This window comes from Lonchura striata, chromosome 3 (assembly GCF_050655825.1).
Source record: "Lonchura striata isolate lonStrDom1 chromosome 3, ASM5065582v1, whole genome shotgun sequence".
Lineage (NCBI taxonomy): Eukaryota > Metazoa > Chordata > Aves > Passeriformes > Estrildidae > Lonchura > Lonchura striata.
In genome coordinates this window covers 23,420,851-23,444,110 of record NC_140705.1, presented here as the reverse complement: position 1 = coordinate 23,444,110, position 23,260 = coordinate 23,420,851, and the positions used below count along the sequence as shown (strand labels likewise).

The window sequence follows — 23,260 nt, the reverse complement described above, 5'->3', positions numbered from 1 at the left end:
GGTATATCTCAACATTAAGCTTTGTAGATATTAGAAACACTGCTCCACAGAGCCACAGAACCTGCCCAGAAAGACTAATTTAGAGCACCTTTGCCTCACAGTCTCTAAGGTTTCACCAAAAAAAAAAAAAAAAAAAAAAAAAAAAAAAAAAAAAAAAAGTGCGTGTGTGCTGGCAGGTTCCTAGCACTGAATGTGCTGATAACACTTCAGCACATAATGCAGTTTTGCAAAATTATATTCTATACATATCAATTAATATAACACAAGTTTATTTTAGTGGAACTATCAACAGATGATTAAGTGATGTAATAGTTTTTATTAGTTATTTTTATTTAAAAAAGAACAATCTCCAAAACGTTGATGATAGTTGAGTCAGGAAGATATCCAGAAACATAAATCTGTAGTTTAGTAAGTTAATACCAGATGGTTCATATACTGGGATCACTGTGACTATTTAGAGACTTTTTACTGTATTGATATACTTACCATAAATGCAGTTACAATCTAAAACTGATTACAAAAACAGAGAAAGGGGCAAAAGAGATATAACATCCACCTACCTCACTGGCACTCTTCTTTCAAACACATCCTTAGCAATCTCACATTATTAGTCACTGAAACGAAGAAAGTTTTTTAGATCCTAGGCCATTTTTTATGGACATATGGTTTGAAGAGGACAACAATTTTGCTGCCATTCTGACACAGCTTGAGCAACACATTCTTCAAGGCCATGCTTGTGTTTGTCCTCAGTATTTGCCAATATGAGTCCCAACTAAATTAGACCAAGTGTGGTAAAAGCTCTTATCTCTGGAAGAGGAAGGGTGGGAGGAATATTGGTCTGTGCACCCAACTGGTACTACCTACAGCACTGATGAAAGTAAAATAAGTTAAAATGTGCTAGGAGTTAAAACCACATTTACAAATTAGCTCAGCTAATGTGACTCTCACAGAGGAATAATATTTATTTTGACTTTCCAATATATTTTGGTTTAATCAGATTCCTAATCAAATTAAGCTGTCTTAGAAAGACCTTTAATTGTACTAATGGGATTGAACTAGAGAGCTTTTAGCAGGGGAGCAGAAGCTCTCTGAGGAGGAGACACAGCAGCTATGCCTAGTCATTTTCACAAATGAATGGCAAAAGTATTCTTGCAGGATGAAAAAGGTAAGGTTAAGACAATTTCTCCTGCACAAAAAAGATGTCCAAAAAAGCAAAAAACAAAACAAAACAAAACAGAAAGCAAGCAATAAGGGAAATTAGTAAATGTAGATCTTCCCTAGAAGGAGATCCAGTACCTGTCTGCAGAGGAGAGCGCACGGCTGTGCTGTGGCAGAATGTTCACTGACCACTGCACATTGCAAAGATCTCAGAACTCAAAACTGCTCATGAATCACTGATGCTTCTTGGTGCTGGGTGTGCTCTTAGAAAGCAATCAATCAGGGTAGACAGCAGTCCTATTGCCCAGAATGTGAGGCCAGAATTTGGAATTCAATTGCCTGCTGGCTATATCTGCCTGTCTACTACAAATTCTGAAAGAAGAGCCAATAGATAGGGATTTCTATCAACCATAGAATTTAAGGTGGAATTATCTGAATTGGCAGATTGTTTTGTTGGAAACCTTTTAGTTTAGGATAAAAGGGTATTAGACTTTTCACTGTCAAGTGTGTTACATGTGTGGCTAATAAAGACCAACAAGATGATCCAAGAATTTACAACTTAAATAGCTGAGACTAATCTTAAGAAGATTTATGAGAAAGCTGATTTGGAGTGCTATATTCTATAAATTAATAGTGACAGATTTTTATGGGTAGTACACTTAGGAAATGACTAAAAAATAAAACCAGGAGGTTGTTATAGTCAAAGTTAAGCAGTATAATTCAAACAAATGATTCTGCTATTTACTGGCAACCATATGTTCACATGCCACAATGTATATAAGTATTTTTATTTTACTCTATAATACTTGGCAACTCCCTTCTTAATAAGGGGGCTCATAAGGTCAAGGCTGAATAGTGGTAACATATTACCAGTGCTCTGAACAGGTAAATAGTTTTGATTTTGTAGACAGACATGATTAGCAAATTTTGTATCAAACATAACAGTTTTTATATCAAACATACTTCTCCTACTTTTTTCTTTCCACTGTTAAAAATTTGAATATCAGAAAACTAAGCAAGGAAAAGTCCTCAGCAAATTAGATTTTATAGTTTACACATCAAATCCAGCTATGTAACACTTGAAAATGAGGTCTTAACCTTTTGAGTTACAGGTGCTTAGCATTTCAGAAAATAAAATCAGTTTAATTTTCCATAGAAGAATCATAATGTGGAGCTTTTCCATTCTGTGTCTATTTAACATTTTACAGAGCAACTGTACAAATGGAATTTGTACCTGAAACAGCCTGTCACCCACAGATACTGTTGAACTTGTTTTGAAGAAAAAGACTGTATAATCCTTGTTTGCAGAACTTTTATATTCAAATCTCTTCAAAATCCCAAGAATTAGAACAATGCAATAGAATGGCAGTGTAAAAATAACATAAAAATCAACCATTATACTTTGAATTTTCATAATATTAACTCAAAATAATATTTTTTTTTTTGTCCACAGCTTGCATTTTCTTACACTGAGGGAACTCTGAGGGGAACATTGAGTTTGGAAGGTGCGAGTTATGAGCCGCCTTTAAATTATGTAATAACATTACTCTGTCATTATGCATCATTTTGATATCTGGTACTTGGAAGTCTTTAAAGAAGCTTGTACATTTATAGATAACAGATGCTATGCAACATATTTTACATATAAACCTCACTTTGTACCTGCTAAAAACAAATCTACAGATTAAAGAGGAATTTAACATGTGAGACATTTGCATACATTTTGCAGGAATACCTAAAGGATTTCATAATATGTTTCCTTTTCAACAGATTTTAGCATTTGAACGATGTGCTGTCTAAATGCATTTAACTCAGAGTCAGTAACTGTTGTTTCAGCCTAGGTGTAAGGTAGAAACATTTTGAGATTCAATTAAAGGCATTGAAATAAAACAATATCTTAAATATCTGAGCATAATTACTGAGTTTCACTTACTTTTGAAAACTCAGTTTAGAAGTGCAAGATTACAGCAGCAGGTGTGACTTGAGCACCATGGGCAACCTTATCCTTTTACCAATGAAATGTATTTAGCAGTGGTGGTGAAGATGTGGCAACACGGCCCTACAGGTGTGTGCAGGGGCACTTGGACTAGAAGAGCCAACAGATTCCTGCATCTGCCCTGGGATCACAGCTCCTGCTGACTGCACCAGACCCAGCTCAGGCACACTCACACATGCTGAGTGCACATCTTTTACTGCACTGCCACATGACCGACCTTGCTTGAACACTAGGAAATTCCACTCCCTCCCAGTGAATAGTGATTCCTTCAGATTTTAGTTCCAAAGGTCTTCAACAAATAAACAAAAGGAAGATGACTTTTATTATGGAAATACTTTATTTCAAAATCTAAAAATTTCACAAGATGAACACTTGCACAAATCTTAAAAATATAGTAATTGATCCTCTGTATATATAAGTCTATAACTTGCACTTTTTCCAAAATTTCCTTTACATCTTATTTTTTTGTCGAATCCAAGTTAGGCGTGTTTCCTTACCACCATATGGAAACTCTTGAGTTAGCTCACATCTAAAAAATGTAGTTTTCCATAGGACATATTGTATACTGAGTGATTGAATCTAAAAATAAATAAAAAACACACAAGGATTATTTAAAATAAAATGCAAAAGAAACAGATGGTAAAGCAACAATGTACTTCAGAGCAGTTTCTAGTATAAAGCAGTTTGGTGGTGCTGAGAACCCAGAGAGAGAAAATAAATGCAAACAGTCAAATGATAATAGTGCAAGCACTTACCATTTACTTAAAATTTTAAAAGAGTGCTGCATTACTGAGCTATGTGCTTTTTGTTCTGGTCAACCTTAAGTGAATTAATTGACAGCTGTTATTAATAGCAGAGAGCAGATAGCCACAAACCAACTAGATTGCAACATCTGAGTGTGAAAGATTAGAAACACTTTCAGATCTGATTTATTTCATTCAGACAGCAATTTATAGGTGACACTGTTCATACTATTATGCACACAGTTGCTGAGAAAGGGGCAGAGCTTCAAAACTCTATATAATTCCTTTAAAGCATAGTATAGGAATACTTTTTTCAGAGATTGTATGATTCATCAAAATGAATTAAAACCCATTAACTAGAGTGTGACCATGCCTTGTGAGCAGGACCTAGTGATTATAAAGCAGACTGCAAAAATGAACTGAGAAATCTGTAAACAGCACAAACTATTTAGAATCTTTTTAGTTAGCAGCTGGATATGCAATTCCTTCAGTTCACTGATGGGCTGAAGGTGGCCCATGCAGCTGCAGGGAGCTCATGAGACCTGGGATAAGGCAGACCTCCATGAGACCAGTACAAGAGTGGGACACATGAATCACACTCTGCTTCAGATCATTGCATTTGTCCATCTGGCACTACTATTAGAAACTTTTGTGTTCAGTTTACTCTTATTTTTAGTCTTGCACAAACCTCTGGTTTCATCACCTACTCACTTTTTTTTCTTTTTTTTTTTGCACACTTGCTCTCTAAGTCTTCCTGGAAACTGGAGAAAGGTACAATTAACAATGCTTCTTACGCCTCTCTCGCCAATCTTCACAATTTTATCTTATACTTTAAGTAAGTATGACATAAAACGTGCATTTAGAGAGTATTTTTCCCTCATGGCTCACTTTTCCATTCTTCTTTAATGGTATTTTCATTCAAGTTTTAAGTCATTATGATCTGACAGCATTTGAGGTCAAGAGATTAGGACTTGATTGGCTACTGTCATATAACATCAACTCCTGTAGTACATTTATTGCTTGGGTATGAGTGACACACTTTCTGGAGAAGCTTGACAGAGCATATGACATAAATGAAAGCTTACTTTTTCTAAATAAGGTCCCTTTTCGGAAAATACTCGTGCTGAAAGTAGAGTCTATGAGAATGGGTTGCAAATGAGTTGAGAAAATGATAGATTAAGAACTCAGAAACATAACAGCAGGTGTTAAAAAGAAACTTTTTGCAAGTGAAATGGAGACTGCAAAAATTGTCTTTCTGATGTACAATACAGCATTCAGGAAAATTTATCAGAGGGTGCCAGTCACCATATTTCAGTATTACTATGCCTATTTACACCAGTTAAAACTACATCTAAAGTTGAAATGCATGCTGTTTTTGAAAGCAATTCTCATATAGGCCTTTTCCCATAATTTAATTTGCTCTAAATTAAACCATCATACAAAAGATAAATTTGAAAATATTTGGATGATATTTGTTCTAGGAAAGATTAAAATGGTGAGTACCAGGACCATCATAAAGCCTTCTTAGCTGTAAGATAAAGATCTCACCATAGAGACAACTTTCCTGAAAATCTAGCAGTAGCAGTTGGTTCAATTTTCTTCCCTTCATAACCTCAATTTAGCGAAATACTTTTGATAACTTTTAAAATACATATTCTGCAATATTTAATATAAGTTGAAATTTGGTGTCTTACCTAATACCCATTTTTCTGATAAAGAAATTATTTCCTGGTACTTCTTTCCTGGTTTTTTTCCTATACAGATTTTTGCCTGACGTAAGGCTTTACATATTTTCCCTCCTGCCAGCTGTATAAGTTCAATTAGCTGATTGCAGGGGGGCTGACTGGTAGGAGATACAAACATGACAGGCTGGTTTGAAAAGAGATTCTGCTGGTATTTTCCTGTTGATAGATGACGCTGAAGCCTGCAGATCTGTATTTGAGGAAACAAGAAAATTAATTAACCAATGTGTTACATTTCCACTTAAAGTAATCCTTGTTTTTCATAATTCAGAAAAAAAAAAGAAATATATTAATACGCACTTTACTTTTTCAGGTGTTATCAGAAATTCTTGTGTAAAATTTACAAAGAGTTTGCTCTACTTGATCAATACAGTTTCCAAACCAGATTTTGAGATTATTTTGTTATAGGTCAGACGTTTTACCTATAAAGCTTCTTAAAGCACTTGACAGTATTATTTTTCACCATAGTCTTACATTCTTACATTTATAACACTGGCCATCACACAGAAATCTTAAAGGATATTATAAATAATTATAATATTGCAGCACAGACAGAAACCATGATAGACTTTATAATATATAATGCTCGTCAGTTTGTACTGGGGAGTTTACAAACATAGTTACCTCAGAGTTTAAACTTTAGGACCTCTTTTCCCCTCCTGTGCTCCACAGAAACAAACTGTATTTTCACTCAGATGTATGAAGTAACACAAATGTACCAGCATTCAGAGTGAAACATTTGCTATAAACCCTTTTGTGTCCACAAAATCAAAATAAGTTCTCTGTGAATGCTGTGCAGCTTGTAACATTTGATCACTATAGCAAAAACCTGGTTGATCTATATAAGGCAAATGTTCTTCTCAGTATATAATTTGCAGAACAGTGTTGTAGCAATTAAAGCCATCTCCTTTAGCTCTAATATGCATAAAAGCAGTGCATATAGCAAGTGTAAACACCATGGTGTGCAAAATAAAGTTTTCATACCAAAATTAAAAAAAAGTTTTATTTCTTATTGTGAGGCTGCCATTGACCTGCCAGAGCATTGTAGGTTATAGATCTGATTTTGTATTGCTTGTCAAAGTTTGAAAAATTTACAATGAGACTGGAGTTAATTGCAATATGAGAACAAAATGAAATGTTTCATATCGTGTGATGTTTGAAATTTTTTATACAGATGACAACATGAGCATGGAGGAAAGCTCATTTTGCATATACTGGTTTATGAGACATCTGAATATAGCAAGTGAGAAGGTGACATCTGAGTAAAACTGTAGCATGTGAGAAGATGTAACTGGAACAGTGGAAAAAATTAGCTGTTGAGTGGATTCCTTCCACTCCACACATAAACATGCTGTGAAACTATAGGCACTTAAGAATCTAATGTGATAATGTATGTGCCTGGCAGATGTGCAGCCAAAGTAAGAATCTCCACCTGATTTGCAGGAGTTTATAAAGCCAAATGGTTCTATGGCATGTTCACAGATAAAAGTCCAAAGTGCCTTAGCACTTCTGATCAGTGAGCTGGAAGAAGACCATGCAAAGTCTGAAACCCATGGTAACATGAAGCTTCAGGTCAGTGGCTCTGTGTCACTGGCCTCTGCTGTTCTGGGACATGTCAATTCAATTCAACCTGAATTTTGAGATCTCCTCCACCAATAAATCAGCTTTCTCAGATTGTTATTTTCCTTGGTTGCTCTCCTAAGAATAAAATTAGGTTGATTCTTTGCTTTCTGAATTCACTAAGGTATTAAGACAGTGACTACTACAGATGAATCAGATGAAAAAGACTCAAACACAACCCAAGAAATACTCTATATTTTCTATTCCTTTGTAAACTTAGGTTTAGAAATGACATAGCACACCTAATCCTGCCACACAGCTGCTAAGTAATTTTGTTGGTCACAGTATATTGCAGACTTTGGAGGAACCAAACTTATTGAATATATCTAATGGCCCTTCTGCACCCGATGCTTTGCATGTGCAGATCTGGATTTGGACTCAGTGGAGTATTGCCTACCTCCATCTGAGTAGAACACTCTTCTAGGAGTGTCTGTCTACTGGGCATCTTGGTGTTAACAAAACCAGAAAATTAATAATTGTACTGCTTTAATACATGGTATCAGATGTGGAATTCTCTAAGAGCACTATTTGTGATGGGTCTTGTGAGGCTTAGAGGCCATGATCACCATCTTAAAAGGAGACTAGGTCAGGAACATAAACCACTTTGCAATCTGCGATGTACAGAGCAGCATGATTTTGGTATTGCTAGGATTGCAATAATTAATCTTAATTTAAAAACTATGCTATTGTGCAACTATGAAAGTGCTTGTTATAAGCACTTTCAACAAATTAAAGTATGCGCTATAGTGAAAAATAACAATCCATTTTGTATCAACCTCATAACAGCCTCATGACAAATGCAATGTCATCTTAGTTCATTTGACACTGCGCTCTTTGGAATTACTGGCACAAATTACATGCAACTGATAGAAAAAAGACAATTCCAAAGAGAGTATAGTGCTAGTTTATCTACAATAGATTAGATTTAACTAAAAAAGACAAAAGTCACACTGGTTTTGTCAACCTGAAAGTCCAAGATTTTAAAGATAAAAATTACTAGAATTAATAAGGTTTTCTCTTAAGAAGGCAGTAGGACTTGTGTTAGACAGAAGACACCAAATATAAATTGTTGCAATCTTCTGTTTTCTGCATATTTTAGGGAATATTATTTAAAAGGGCTTATTGTATTCCTGCTTCCTAAAAAAATTCCCCTGAAAGGATTTATTTGCTGCCATTGTAATGAAATCTCATTTGTATGATACATCTTCCTATAGAAACAGCTGTTGGATGAAATTAATACTAAAGTAAATGTGTACATAGCTAATCATAAAATCAGGAAACCCAAATTTTAAGGACCTAACAGCACTCACCTCAGCTCATGTCCACAATTAGCATGCTTTATTCATGCATTCAGTACATAGTAGGAGCACCCAGAGACCCAGAGAAGGGAAATGCTGCTGCGCTATAGAGCAGGTTTTCTTAAACTTTTCTTAAACTCATCTGGGTTCATTACCAGTGCATTTGAGAGGAGCACAGGGTAAGAACACAGCACATCCCAGTGGTAGCATCAAAGGAAGGATTCAACATGGACTGTCATCTCTGCAATTCCTTTGTCTGGAGTACCATCACCACCTTCCCAATCAGCTGTGCCCGGATTTGCTCAAGCACACTGGATCCACTCACAGGCCACAGAGAGGCAAAAAAATGACAGCATTTACATTCAGAGCTCAGAGAGGAGTCTGGAAGGTTAACTTTGCTTCCTGGCCCACTGGCCTGAAAGTTCCACTGCTGGCCAGCTCTGAAGGGCAGCCAGCTGACCACACAGGCTTTGGTAGGGGGATGAGAGGGCACAATCAAGCTCTTACCCCTGAATTGACTCAGCTGCCTTTGCAACATCAAAGCCTTTGTGACACTCCAGGGGTGCTCCCAGTCCTTTGAAACCATACCCGTTTCATGCAAACTTTTACAAATAAATAAATAATTCCTTAGCAGAGGACAAGCCTGGGAAAATATCAGATCCCAAAAGCAACAATTTCCACAAATTGTGGATCTATAAGTCTATAAGTTGTGTTAGTGCCTATTAGACAGCATTGATTTTCATTTCCAATGGTATTCTTTAGCAGATGAACACTAAAACAAAGTGCTATTAACCTATCTATTTAATCTTTTTGGTAAGACTATAACCATAAACCTCATCCTTTCACTATCTGGATGAATGGCAGGAAAACACCTTTTACATGCATACATTTCTCAAAAATGTGCCATTAATGTATGTGTTTGTTTGAACCGTAGTTTTAAATGGGAAAAAAAAATTACTCCTGACCAAAGTAAAACTTAAGGAGAATGTATAACAAACAAATAAAATATTTCTTTGTTTAAAAGTAAAAAAAAAAAAGCAACAAAACTTCACCAATTATTGTCCTTCCTGTAACTCATTTTCAATCCCCCCAAGCCAAAAGAGCATATAGTATAAATACTCCTAAACTTGATAGTTTTGTCTAGGACTGTATAAGAATACCTGCTGGTGGGCAAGGTGCCAGAACAAACACAAAACTCCATAAACTCCAGAGGAGACAGCTATCAAATGCTACAAACATATTATCTCTGAATAATACCTGAATTCATGCAATATGTAAGAAAATAAATATTCTGAATGTACATTGATATTTTTAAGCACCTACATGGCTAATTTCCTATTTACAGCACCCAATTTTCAGAAGATAGCACATGAAGAAATGTGCAGCCTAAATTACTATTAGAATAATATTATTTCACAAAAATATGAAAAGTATGGTTATTACAATTAACAAAAATTGTATTTGTAGCCTAGAATTGATAATGTGAAGCACTGGCTTCAAAATAGCTACATATAATGTAGGCATCTTTAATGATTACACATCTGAAAATTTGTGCATGCACTGCATAATCAATGTATACATTATTAATCTTCATTATTAATTTCAATGATTGACTATAGATAAATAAATCTAAAAAAACCTTTCTGTTTTATTTAATAATTAATATTTGAGCATTTAATATAGTATTTATGAAAACATGTAAATCTATAATGTCTTGATTATTGTTACTTGCAAAAATAATGAATATATTCTATTACATGCAAACAGCAGAAAAGAAAATTGCAGACACAAGTTTTAAGAGAGAAGATTGTATATTTTATGGTTTATATCTGTCTAAAGACCGATTATTATTTCATTTGAAATTGATGATCAAAAATTAATTTATTGCTCATTTTCAGTAAAAAGAAAACTGACTGTTGAAGTGTTAAGGGTTAGATTACTACTCTGCAAATATTAAATGACAAAACCCCTACAAAACTGATGAACACCAAACCCCACAGGCTTTATGCTTTGAAAATATACAAATTTAACAATAAAATACATATAAAATAGCATATTAATTTAATATAGTTTAGTGGTGTTGCTGGGGAAGTATTGAGCTCTAAGATTTTAATATTCACATTATTTCAGTATGGATCAATATACTGTCTAAGTAATGTTTACATTTGCAGTTGCTATAATTCTTTATGAAGCCCTTGTGAGGAACAAAATCACAATTATAACCCTGTTAGGAATCATCACACTTGCATGGTGATATGCATTTTTGGACTGTCATTTAGTAAAAGTTTAAAAGAAAAACACATATGTGGAGCCTTATGTACATAGACATCAAGAGCTTACATCCACACAAGTGAACCACCAGCCTGCTTCTGATGAAAAGGAGAATATTGCAGTGTGCAGACTTCTGAAAGTACAGTTATCCTGCAGTGAGGAATTTGCAGAATCTAAAGGACCCTACAGGGATCAAGGAGTGATTTGTGTTAACAATGCAGTACTGGTGCAAGAAAAAGAAGAAATGCTTTTTCTTTTCCATCTTTCTAAATATCAGGTTTAATAGGATAGAAGCAACTAATCAAGTAGCAACTCTATTTTTGTAGGAAAAACATGTGCCATAAATTTTCAACTTAAATTAAAAGCTCATCATTTTAGTTTGTTGAGGTTTTTTATTATTTTAGCACTTTGCTGAGTTTTTCTAACATGTTAGTAATACTAAAATTGAAATAGTATTCACTAAAAGCTTTAAAAATTACATTGAAATGCTGCACTAGAAAAAGAAATTGGTGCTGTCTGGCATAAAAGAGCATGTTAAAATATGCACACAGCTTCCTTCAGCAAGCAGTTTCACAAAAAAGTTGATTCTCAACTTTTAATAATGTTGTCTTAGTTAAACACCACACTGATGCAGGATCCCAACCTGTTCTTGGTGTAGTGCCATCCTGTTATCTCAACAGCACCCAAACCTCATTCCACTCTTGGGCAGGACATGCATTTGTTATTGCTAGTGATGTTTTTCATTCTCAGAGCTAAACTCAACTTGCAACATTCATGCAATATAAGTTAATTACAAATATTGCATCTTTATCTCTGACTGTTTATTGAAACAATGCTTTCTCATTGGTTATTGATATCCTTTGGCTGAAACAGAAGCTCCCTGTCTGTCAAAACTTCGGACAGCCAGAAGTGAGAAAAATGCAATACTTTATAAGACTACATCAGCCCCCCAGCACACGCACACACACGGAGACTGTGTACAGGCAAGCAGGCCATTGGTTTCTGCAGTAGGAAACCTGGTGCTCTGAGCCAGGAGCCAGACATGGAAGAGGATAGAGTAGAACATTTGGTCCAGAAAAAAGAAACTTTCAGTGTCTGGTCTTGGAAAATAAAAAGGAAAGCAAAAGGAGAAATAGCATACAGTTAAGACTGTATTATCTGAAAAGTTTTTCAAAACAGTTTCTTCCCCTCCTCTGATACTTCTTCACATAAGTGTTTCCTGGCCAAGGCGAGGGCAAAGCAAGAACACTTGAATCCAGACAATTTATTTGATATTGTTTCTTTCTACTGTGTTTTGGCAGACAACCGTGCTTCTCTCAAATCCCACAGACTGATAAGAAAAGTTAATTTCACCAATTTATTCTCTGAAAGACTGAGTCCCAGTGGGAATACTTTATGAAAATGTTTGGCAAATAAATCTACTGTTTGGCGGATATTCAAAATTATACTGGAAGATGTCTGAACCATTTTTTTCCGGCATAGCAAATTTTTGCAGGAAAAGAAAAAAATAACTTATTTTTAGTTTAATTTCCTTGTTTTCCAGAGATAGAACTATTTTTAAAAACTACATAATTCAATGTAATCAACTATAGATTAATAAAAAACAAATCAGGGTAATGCATTGTCTTTCTCCTTTTGAGAATAACTATGACTTGAAAATCAAGGAGCTGTATTTCCAATATATATATATAATTTTAAAACACTCTGTTAATATTGTAAGATAGGGCCACTTTACTGTAACTACTTGCTTAGAACTTCAAAAATATTCTGAAATATATTTGCATTTGGCTTCAACATAAACAAAGTGTTTTTGAAATTAAAAATCCTTTAATTACAAATTAGCTAACTATGAAATGATTTTTCAGGACTAGAAATTTAAACTTTTCTTCTGAAATACCTGAAAACTTGTCCTTCCATTTCATCTTATTTCAAGAGAACTCAAGTGACTACCAGGCAGTGGTAAGAATACAAATTGCAATTGCACATTTATATCAAAATTCTGCAAATTATAATTGGGAAGGGTATCAATAAAGCAGCCCTGTTCCATGCCCCATGCCAAAGTGGTGTATGAGTGTGGCACATGCACCCCTGAGCCCTGCACCACTGGCGTATCATGGGGGTTACATGTACTACATGTGACAAGACCCCAAGAATCCCTGTAAAATTTAAAGATAGAAATCTTCCACCTCCATTCACAATCTAGTCCAATGCTTGTCTTCTCTCACAGTTAGAAAGCTTTCCTTAATGATATAACCTAAATTGCCTCTGATGCATTTTCAGCCCATTATTTCTTGTCCTAGTGCCAAGCACATGGAGAACAATTTCTTCTTTTCCTCTTTGCAACAACCTTTAAATATTTGAAGGCAGTTATCATGTCTCCACTCAGTTGTCTCTAGACTAAACAAACACAGTTCTTTCAGTCTTTGTGCTGGGGTCATATTTTGTAGACCTCTGATAGTTTTGTTACTCTACTCTGGATTTTTGCCAATGGATCCCACATCTTTCCAGAAGAGCAGTGCCCAAAACTAGATAAGGTATTCCAGCTCAGACCTCACCACTGCTCTCTGCACACTGCAAACAATTCATGTGTCTTATGCTTAGCATTCCTGTTAACACATCCTTGAATGCCTGCTTATTTTATCAGAGTATGACAGATGTTACACATATTGGTTCAGATCCTCTAAAATACTGACTTGCTCTTTGGGCAGAAATATCGCTTTGTCACTCTGCAGGTGATTATTTCTCTGCCTTTGCACTTGTCTTTACTGAACTCCATCATACTTACCTCTGACCATTTCTTCTGTCTCTCAAGGTTAGTTCCAATCTCTTGTAGCTTAGTCCTGGTGGCAGCTAAGCACCACAGAGCTGCTTGCTTCCTCATTCTGAGGGATGTTGGGAGGGAGGGAATTTGCAAGGGTGAAAGTGAGAAAACTCATGAGGTGAGATGAAGACAGTTTAGTAATTAACTGACAGAATGCATCTCCAGTTCCACCAGAAAAGGAAATTTCTAGAAATTTAGGTAATGATTAATCAGACTTTACAGCCTGATAGCTTAGCAAAAGCATATATAACAAATACAGTATATGGATGCAATAGTTGAACATTTTATGCCAATGGTTTCCACATGTCCTGGTGTGTTGGCCTCATTATGTTTGTGACAAAGAGCTCATGTGAGCATTTATGGGTCGTCTATGCAGGAGATCTAAGTGAGAAATGTTGAATCTACCATTTTATATCTGGCATTATTGGTAGGATTCTACCAAACACAGTTTGTAGACTCATGCAAGTCCATATGTCTCAAAAACAAGAAAATAAGAACAGTAAGTTTCTTCCCTTAATTCAACTGACAGTTGAACAAAAGCATGCAAACCAAGAAAATGTTAGCCTCCAAGTAATTTGATTTATACAACCAGCCATGACTTTAAAAGGTATGTAATATATAGATGGACCTGTTTTTCCTCACATCTGACAAAGATCTATTCTTGATGGATCTATCCTCGCAGGACCTTTGGCAAAATGATACTTACATTTTTACTGGTTTAGTTTAATGCAGTTTGGAAATGACTCTGTAAATCCCATGAAGTGCACTTTATGTTTTCACTGTGGAGCAGCCATCAGGGCACAGACTGTACTCCATTTGTGTGGAATACACTCAGAAGATGGGCTCAGTTCAGAGGAGCAGGCTGGAATGAACCCGGAGCGTGAAGTGTGTGTGGTGTGCACGGTGTTGTCACTCACTCACTCACTCACTCACTCACTCACTCCCTCACTCACTCACTCACTCACGCACTCTGCAGATCCCTTTCCAGTTACCTGGATCACTAGACACAGGCACCAGAGAGCATGGAGTCACTTCTGGCAGATGTAATGGGGTGGTGATATAGGTATGGGATGCTTCTTTCAAATGGAATTATTAACTGGACAAAAATAACAACCTCAACTAAATGTGGGCTATCTTTTAACAGCTGCAACTTGCCCATATTGGTATCTCAGTTCATTCTCATACAGCAACAAGAAGAAGGAAGATCAGTTGCATTTTGGCATTTATTCCCTCAAATGCAACCATTTACCCATATTTCATATAAGGTCTCCTCTAGGTTTACTGAACTCTCCCAACCCACATAAGGGAAATTGTTGGGTTTTTGTTTTAAGCAAACCAGCGCATGAGACCAGTATGTCATTAATTTCAGCAGAGTAGCTTAAGGAATGAAGTGTTAATGAAGTAAATAGCAATGTTTAATAATATGGGAGTAAACACATCTGTATTTTCACAGACTGAAAGAATACATTTCCAGATAGCTATATTTCAGTGATGAAAGACCACACTGAAACAGAAATTCCATGAGCTAATAACATGCTGCACTTAATGGAGGGCAACTTGATACTCCCCATGGTTAAATACTACAAATGATGAAGACACAAGGCATCGAAGCTCAGTATTTGCATTAAAGAAAAAAATTCAAAATTGTAAGCTCATTTAAACTACCTTAGGCTTTTCAGATATTGGATCATTTTGGACAGTCCACTATTTTTTTTTTTTTTAATCAGCACAGGATATTGTGCAGTGAGTTTCAAGAATGACATTTGTTTTGCTGGCTTAGGGAAGTGGGGAATCCTTCCATTTGTCTTTAACAGTAAATGATAAATCCAGTGCTGTCAACAGATTTGCTATACCTGGCAATGTGCAGATGAATAATATTTTAATAAATAAAAGAGTTTTCTATTCCAGTAATAACAAAGTGAGTAATCTTGTTGAAAGGAAAAGCCTGGCAAATGTGAAGGGTTACACAGATGCTCCCAAATGGCTCATTCCCCAAACAGTTGTATGAACCCATAATAAATGCAATCTTAAGATTTAAAATAATTTTTAGTTTTATCTTTAAAATATGAAAATGTGAGTCCTTTTGCTGTGTCTCAGCAGACTGAATTGTTTTACATGAAGACAGAATACATTCTTCTCTCTACTCTTCAGTTTTAGCAGAATGCCATTGCAACGCCCAGCAGTAACTCAGTGTGTGCCAAACATGAATATTTTTAAGCATCATTTGAGTTTTAGAGGCTACAGTAAGTGATGGGAACACAATCGTCTTGGGAATCTACAAATAACTTTAGAAAAGCTCATAAATCTGGCTTTCATGTTTAGGTTTTCAACAGCTTTATGAAATATGTCAAAGCTTGAACACAGTGAGTTCATTTTCCTTCAAATTTCTGAGGATTGACTTCTCAATCTTTTTTGATATGCTGCAGAGAAACAAATAAAAAGGACTTGGCTTTAAAAACTTAGGCATCAGCAAATTAGTTTTTTTAAAGTTGCTTTCTTATTTTAATTTTTTTTTTTGTATCAACAGAGGAAAAACTAATTAGGGCAGCCTAAAGTATTCTCTCATCAAAACAACCACAAAATGTTTCTGTTTAGCACACAATATATTACAACATACCAAACAAAGTATTAACAAAAATGTGATGTATAATTAAAAGGTCTTTTACTTAAATTGTTTAAAAAAGTTTCATCGTAATGACTAAGCACAACAGAAACCTGGAGAGCTGCATTCAGAAGTCCTATGCAAACTCTCTACTTACAGGGAAACACATGCATTACAAAGACAATTAGCAGGGAATTCTTGGTTTCTAAAATATGAACTAAAGAGTCAGTTGAAATTACATCAAAGTTCAGCAGCAAAGATCTTTAAAATAGTCTGAGAATCACAAAAATGAGCCCACTCAAAGAGATTACCTGGCATCACACATGGTGCAACTGCTGTGGAATGCTGCCCACTGCAAAACTAGACCTGATTTAGGCTGCTTTCAGAAATTCCCAAAAGAACTGTTATCAAGATTACCTCTGGTCTATAACTTTCCTGAGTAGTACTCCTTGGCAGGAATACTTTTTAATGTGTAATAACATCTCCTCTTCACTTAATCTATGTCACAAATTGGAAGATCCCACAGGAAGAATGGAAAGCAGAGACATTTAATCCTCCAGCACTAAAAGTAGCAACTGGAGTTGCCAGCACACACAGAGCAAAAAACACAAAACCCTAGGTGTTCAAATATTTGACCAGGTGGATTTTATCAATTATGTTTTAAAATAACCATTACTCAAGAAAAGTTTTTGGAGAGGACCACTTTCTTCATAGGTGCTAAACAAAAGACATTACTAATGATTTCTAGTTGAAGATTATTTTCATGAATGATAGTACTTTTTAGCATTACAATAATATAAGAACTTTGACTATATTGTGACATCTAGCTGGGACTGTCTTCTGTATAATTGAGGGAGAAATATTTATGTTGTGAATGAAGAGTAAGTTTAAAGCTATGATAGTTGGTGGGGTAATGGTCGAGTACCTGACACTACATTTATTGTCTTTGCTTTTATTTCTCAAGTTAAGGATAAGCATTTGAAAAGGATTTTTTTTAATAAAGCGAAAAAATGAATTCACAAACCACAGTCGTAAGCTGTGCATGGTAATAAATGATGCTTTTCTAAAAGTAACCAATTCCAGTACCTGTCTGAGGAATTGACACTTGTGAACTTGTGAGCTAATACACCAAACACATTTGCAGCAAATCACCCCACTGTTTTCTTGTAAGAGTCTACAGGAGGCAGAGCAGACACTGTATCAGTAACCTGATCAAATGCTAGAGGAAAACAGAAGTCTAACATGTTGTTGCTGTGAATAAGAAATTTGAAACATAAACCTTATTTGGAATACAATCTTATTCCTGATTAGGATTTCAGATGCATTTGGGATTTTAACATGTAATAACATTTCTGCTTTTTTTCCTTTTTTCTATGACTTATTTCTGATTTAACTTTTTTTCAGTGACAAAGATAATAGAACAATATTAATTCGATGTATTTGATATTTGCATTTGGTCTTGCAGGAACTCTCTTAATGAAGATAAAATAAAAGTATGACACTAATATTGAAGTGCTAATCTGAAGTGGTAATCTAAAATCAATTCACGAGAAAGTCCACTTCTGTTTACTGAAAATCAAATCTTCTAAAAACTGTTTTTTTAAAAAAATCTTGTAAATTCCATATGGAATTGGGGTTTGTTTTAAATTTGAGCTTGCCAGTTATGACACAGTTAAATACAGAGAACTAGGCAGACTTATTATGGTAGTGGACTTTCAGTGACTTCTCATGCTAGCTGGGCAAAGTTTGTAGGGTCAAACTCTTGACCCTGTTCTCCTTTCTGAGTTCCTTTCCTATATTCCTGCTGTTCTTTGTCTAAGAATTGAGTGTCTTCTACTTTCTAGGCTATCTGGATTTTACCTGAAGTGCTTTAGCTTTAGTGAAAGCAGAAAGCCTTTTCAAGAGGCTGTCATTGCTTATGCAGGCAGTTCCAGTTTAAAAACCAAAGGATACTCAACAAGTACTGTCCATGAGCAAGTGGTTTTTGAGCTTAAATGCAAGATAAATACCCTCAAACACAAACAGTCAGTTTTCAAGCAAAACTAGTAGTCACACATCTGAATATCTTAGATAAAATACAAATGCTCAATAATGCTAAATGCTTAGATAAAATACAAATGCTCAATCCTTCTCTCCTGCAAACTAGTTTTCTAGTAAATATATGTAAATAAATGTTTATCATATCTGGCTCTGCCCCAGTCCATAATTACCACTAAAATCCATGGGAATAAGGTGGTTGTATCAGGAATACAGCTTTAGTCCTCTAATAATGTAAACTCTCATTAAGGTAACTGTTTGTTTGCACACATACTATATTAAAGTATATACACTAAGAGAATGAGGAAAAATAATATAATCTAGCTAGTCCTACATAAGGAAAAAGTTTAAAAATGTCCTGCACGCTCACTGGCTCATGTGTGTATTTTTATTTTAAAATTATATTATTTTTAAAATTGAGGAGCTAGCATGATAGTCCTAATACTACCCATGGAATATATTTTTAAAATGATATTACTGATTAAAGTGTAATGCATTTGTCCTTATGCTGTGGACTGATACTGGGAGAGATATAAAGCCACCATTGCTCCGACTGTTAACGGAGGCAAGAACTCACTGCACAACACTGGAATACTGGGGTTAAACAGAGAAATAGTAATGATGTGAATTGGAGGGAATTCAATAAGTCCTTCTTATTAAAGAGAGGCCGGTGTCGTACAGACTTTGAAGGGAGGGGAAAGTTAAGTCTTCTCCCAAGAAGATACACACATAAACTCCAAAGTGGTTTTCAATGATTTCACAGCTGAACAAAACTATGAGGCATTGTTGACATGCTCTTCTCTGCTATACAACAGACCTCTAATCACAAATATGACAGTTAAAAATTAAGTCATCCCATACTAAACTTAAAAGAGTAGTTTTATCAATTACAACTTTATCATAGCTGATTACCTCTCTAGTTTGAAATAAAGCTGAAATCAGGTAGGAGATGAGTAGAGAATGAAAAATCAAAATACTTTGACTAGGCAAGTTTTATATTATTTCATAAATAAAAGGAATACATCAGTTTTTTTATGTTCATTAAAAGCTGAATGTATTCACTGAGACACACTTTGGTGGTGCCAGTATGATACATTCACAAAGTATGCACATCAGGGTGACAGCTAAAAAGCAACAGAGAGCTTGGCACATAATCTAAAACTAAATCTGTATGTAATTTCCTTCCCTTTGTTAATTGAAGATTAAAACTAAATCAAGGGGAAGCCTTCTATGAGGCTACTTCCAACAACAGATGACTCAACTAGCACCTGAGAATTTGTTGTGCTTGTGTGTACTGAGGTTCTGAACTTCCTGTTTCAATAAAATACCAAACAAGTTGTGTTTCCTTTACAAATAAGCTATTACATCAAACCCTGTTCCTATAATTTTAGTTTTTGTCCTCATTCCAACATTTTCTTTGGCAAATGTAGAAACATTCTAATTAAAGAGAAGAGAAAAACAAGCATCATTCATCATGGTAAGAATGAATGCTCAAGAGAACATCCTTACTGGTTACTTGTTCATTCAGATTAATTTGGCTTTTTAAGTGCACTTAACTATGGCATGTAGTTGTCTGAGATAAAACATGGGTAGCAGGGTTTCCACTAATAGTGTCATATGAAAGCTATTAAAGGTAATAATTCCTCTAATGCCATACAAATGTAATACCACCTATGTAAAGTATTTAAAAGTATTTTTAGAACACCATGATACTTTAAACACACTATTCTTTAACATATCATTTGAACTTTTTGAAAGTGGAAATGTTCCTGTGTTGTTGTCAGCAAGATCTATATGAAAAGATCAATAAGAATCCTTTCCAATGTCCTCTTTCCTTAATTTTCACATTTTGACCTCTGTCTACTTCATTTGCAATTACCCATGAGAAAGAAAAATTCATTTGCAATTACCCATGAGAAAGAAAAATTCCCATGAGAAGGTAAATACCAGACCTGCAAGCACAGGATAATTGTCTGGTTAAGTACAATACAGCCTATATATTACAACATATGTGGTTTCTTTCATAAATTTATTTAACCAGAGAACTGGAAGTGCTGATTCACCCAGGCAGAAGCTCAAACTTACAATGACTCTATAATAGGAATTATAATTAATCAAACAAATGTCATTTTGGATAAGTCCATGTGCACATTGTATCTTTGTGGAGAGCATTATCTCTTTGTCTTATAAACCAAAGGCTTCCAGCAAATGAAGCTAAAACCCCAGTCAGCTCCTCAGGGTTGTGTTCTAGATGAATCTGGAATGCAGTAGAAAAAGCATCCATTGTAAATGGCTAAAAGCCAGTAGAGGATGCAGAAAATTTCTGATGAAAGAAATAACCACTAAAATGTCTGCAACACCCTCTGAAGGCATCATGAAAATGGAAATAGCGCAGTTAATACTGGAAAAACCCTATGTTTGAGGAATGATCTCATCAAAAAGGAGAATGACTTGGCAGTGCTGTTGAGAAGAAGCCAGCAGCCCTACAGCAGTGGTGAGATGCTTTTGGGGAACACACACAACAGGAGATTGCAGTGTGCACTCACAGCCCAGAGAGTCAAACATATCCTGGGCTGGATCAGAAGCAGTTTGACCAGCAGGGCAGGGGAGGGGATTCTGCCCCTCTGCTCTGCCTTTTTGAGACCCCATCTAGAAAGCTGCATCCAGCTCTAGGGCTCTCAGCATAAGAAGGACATGGAACTCTTGGAGCAAGTCCAGAGGCGATCACAAAGGTGACCAGAGGGCTGGAGCGCCTCTCCTATGAAGACAAGCTGAGAGAGTTGGTGTTGTTCGGCTTGGAAGAAGAGAAAGCTCCTGGGAAACCCTAGAACAGCCTTCCAGTACTTTCAGGGAGCTATGAGAGAGCTGGAGAGAGACTTTTTACAAGGGTATGTAGTGACAGGACAAGCAGAAGATGGAGGGTATCCTTCATCCTTAAGATGAAGGAGGGTAGGCTTAGATTAGATGTTAGGAAGAAATTCTTTACTGTGAGGAGGTGAGGCACTGGAATAGGTTGCCCAAAGCTGTGGATGTATTCCTGGAAGTGTCCAAGGTCAGACTGTATGGGACTTTGAGCAGCCTGGTCTAGTGGAAGGCGTCCCTGCCCGTAGTGGAGGGGGTTGCAGTTTGATGATCTTTAAGGCCTCTTCCAACTCAAAACCATTTTAAGATTCTATGAACCTCCAGAAAACAAACAAACAAACAAATCCCAAACAAAAACTAAAACAAACAAACCAGAAGCAACAAACCCAAGAAAAAGTATTATTTAGTTTTAATATCAGATGAACCACTATATGTCCTTCAGCATCTCCTACATGAGTAAGCAGCAACCAGCCCAATCCACATCACACAGAGAATAATAATGGGATCACACTATGGTACTGCTTCAAGAAGCACATCCTTAGTTGTGAGCTTAGCTAAACCAAAACAGATCTTTCAATTATTTATGCCGTTCCCATTTTACAGTTTTTCTTCTAAGCCACAATCAACTCAACTATATAGTTTCACATAGTAAGGTTTTGTGCAAAACTTAATTAACATCATAGTTATCTACCTCCTTCATGTTAGACTAAACCCAGAACTTCAATAATAGTACTCAATAAAATCTATAGAGTTTGGCCTTGCTTTGTGTTCAAACTGCAGCTGTTTCAAGGACATACAATGTACCTTGATTCAGGTAGGAATCTCTGAGGCTAGGCAAAACTTTTGGTAGATCACTAAAGTTTTGGGACCAGTTTTTCAGTTTTAACATGATAGTGAGGACACCTTTAAACTAATTCTTAAATGTGTATTAAACTAATTCTTAAATGTGTATTTTCTTTGATTTTAGAAAGTTAATACTAAACAGGGTTTTTATACTTCCCCCCTGGATTTTCCTAATATGTTCAAAACATATTAGTTTAAAAGATAGTTATTAATTAATAGTTACTGTTAAAACAGTCAAGAAAATTCCACTCCATTCAGACTACCAATAAAATTCCTGTCCCTCAGGCAAACATACTGTTGTTAGACTTCTCTCTCTATAACAGATTTAAAAGTCAGCATGACATGCAGCAAAGATTATTGAAGGTGAGCAGAATCAGGCTGCCTCATCTCCACAGGTAAAAGCCTCTCATGTGAATCACTGCCAGGATTTCCTGCTTGAAATGCATTTGATAAAGCCTCCAGGCCACCAATAAATCTGGTAGAACGAAATATGGGTAAAGTGTGACCTTTCAGTCAGATTGGGGGAAAAAAAAGTACAGAAATATTCTTCTGAAGATCAAAAGGTCCCTGGTGCAGACAGGGATTTGTACAGTGCATTGAAATACAAAGTCTGCTTTCATGTCCAGTGGAAAATAATGAAGAAATACTACCTTTGTAATAGTAATATATTGACTAGCAAAGTGAGACTCTTTTTTGATAGCAGCCTCTGGGACCAACTTCAGGCAAATATTAAATAATATTTTAAAATTTTTAATATTTTAAATACTTATGATAAATAAATAACTTCAATACACAAGACATAAATCATTGTAGGAAAAACATGACAATGGAATTTCATGTCTTTGAAAAAACCTCCAAGGTCTGCAACAGAACCTTATCAATATACAATAAATCACAAAACAGTAAGAACAAGTACAGAAGTATATTAACATATAAAAACATATACTCACAAGCACAGTAAGTCAAAATCATAATTACAAAGTAAATCAGCTGATGATGGAATGTAGTTTGACAACTGTCTTATGAATACATTTTAAAATTGATTTTTTTTTTTGGTGTTTGTGTGGTTGGAGCAAAGGTATGGGAGTTAGGAATCAAAGGAGACTATTAAAATGCTTATATGAGGGAAATTAAGACTAGCAGGAAAAAATATGGCTCATATTCAAGGAGTATTCATATTAGTTGTGAACTACTTCAGCCTCAATTTTGGAAGACAGAATTCTGCAGTTAAGACTGTAGCTTAGACAAACTGATGAAGGTGCCTGAG

General features: G+C 35.5%; 1 protein-coding gene across 1 annotated transcript in view; it reads right to left on the bottom strand.

The window, feature by feature from the left end:
• Positions 1-309: 309 nt before the first annotated feature.
• The window catches only part of MCPH1 (microcephalin 1), a 121,723-nt gene continuing 98,772 nt past the window's right edge, over positions 310-23,260 (bottom strand). The window contains exons 12-13 of the mRNA XM_021551276.4: positions 5,592-5,829; positions 310-3,733 (exon numbers count right to left, since the gene is read on the bottom strand). Of these exons, the coding sequence (XP_021406951.3) occupies positions 3,684-3,733; positions 5,592-5,829 (288 nt within the window). The 3' untranslated portion in view covers positions 310-3,683. The remainder of the gene's footprint in view (positions 3,734-5,591; positions 5,830-23,260) is intronic.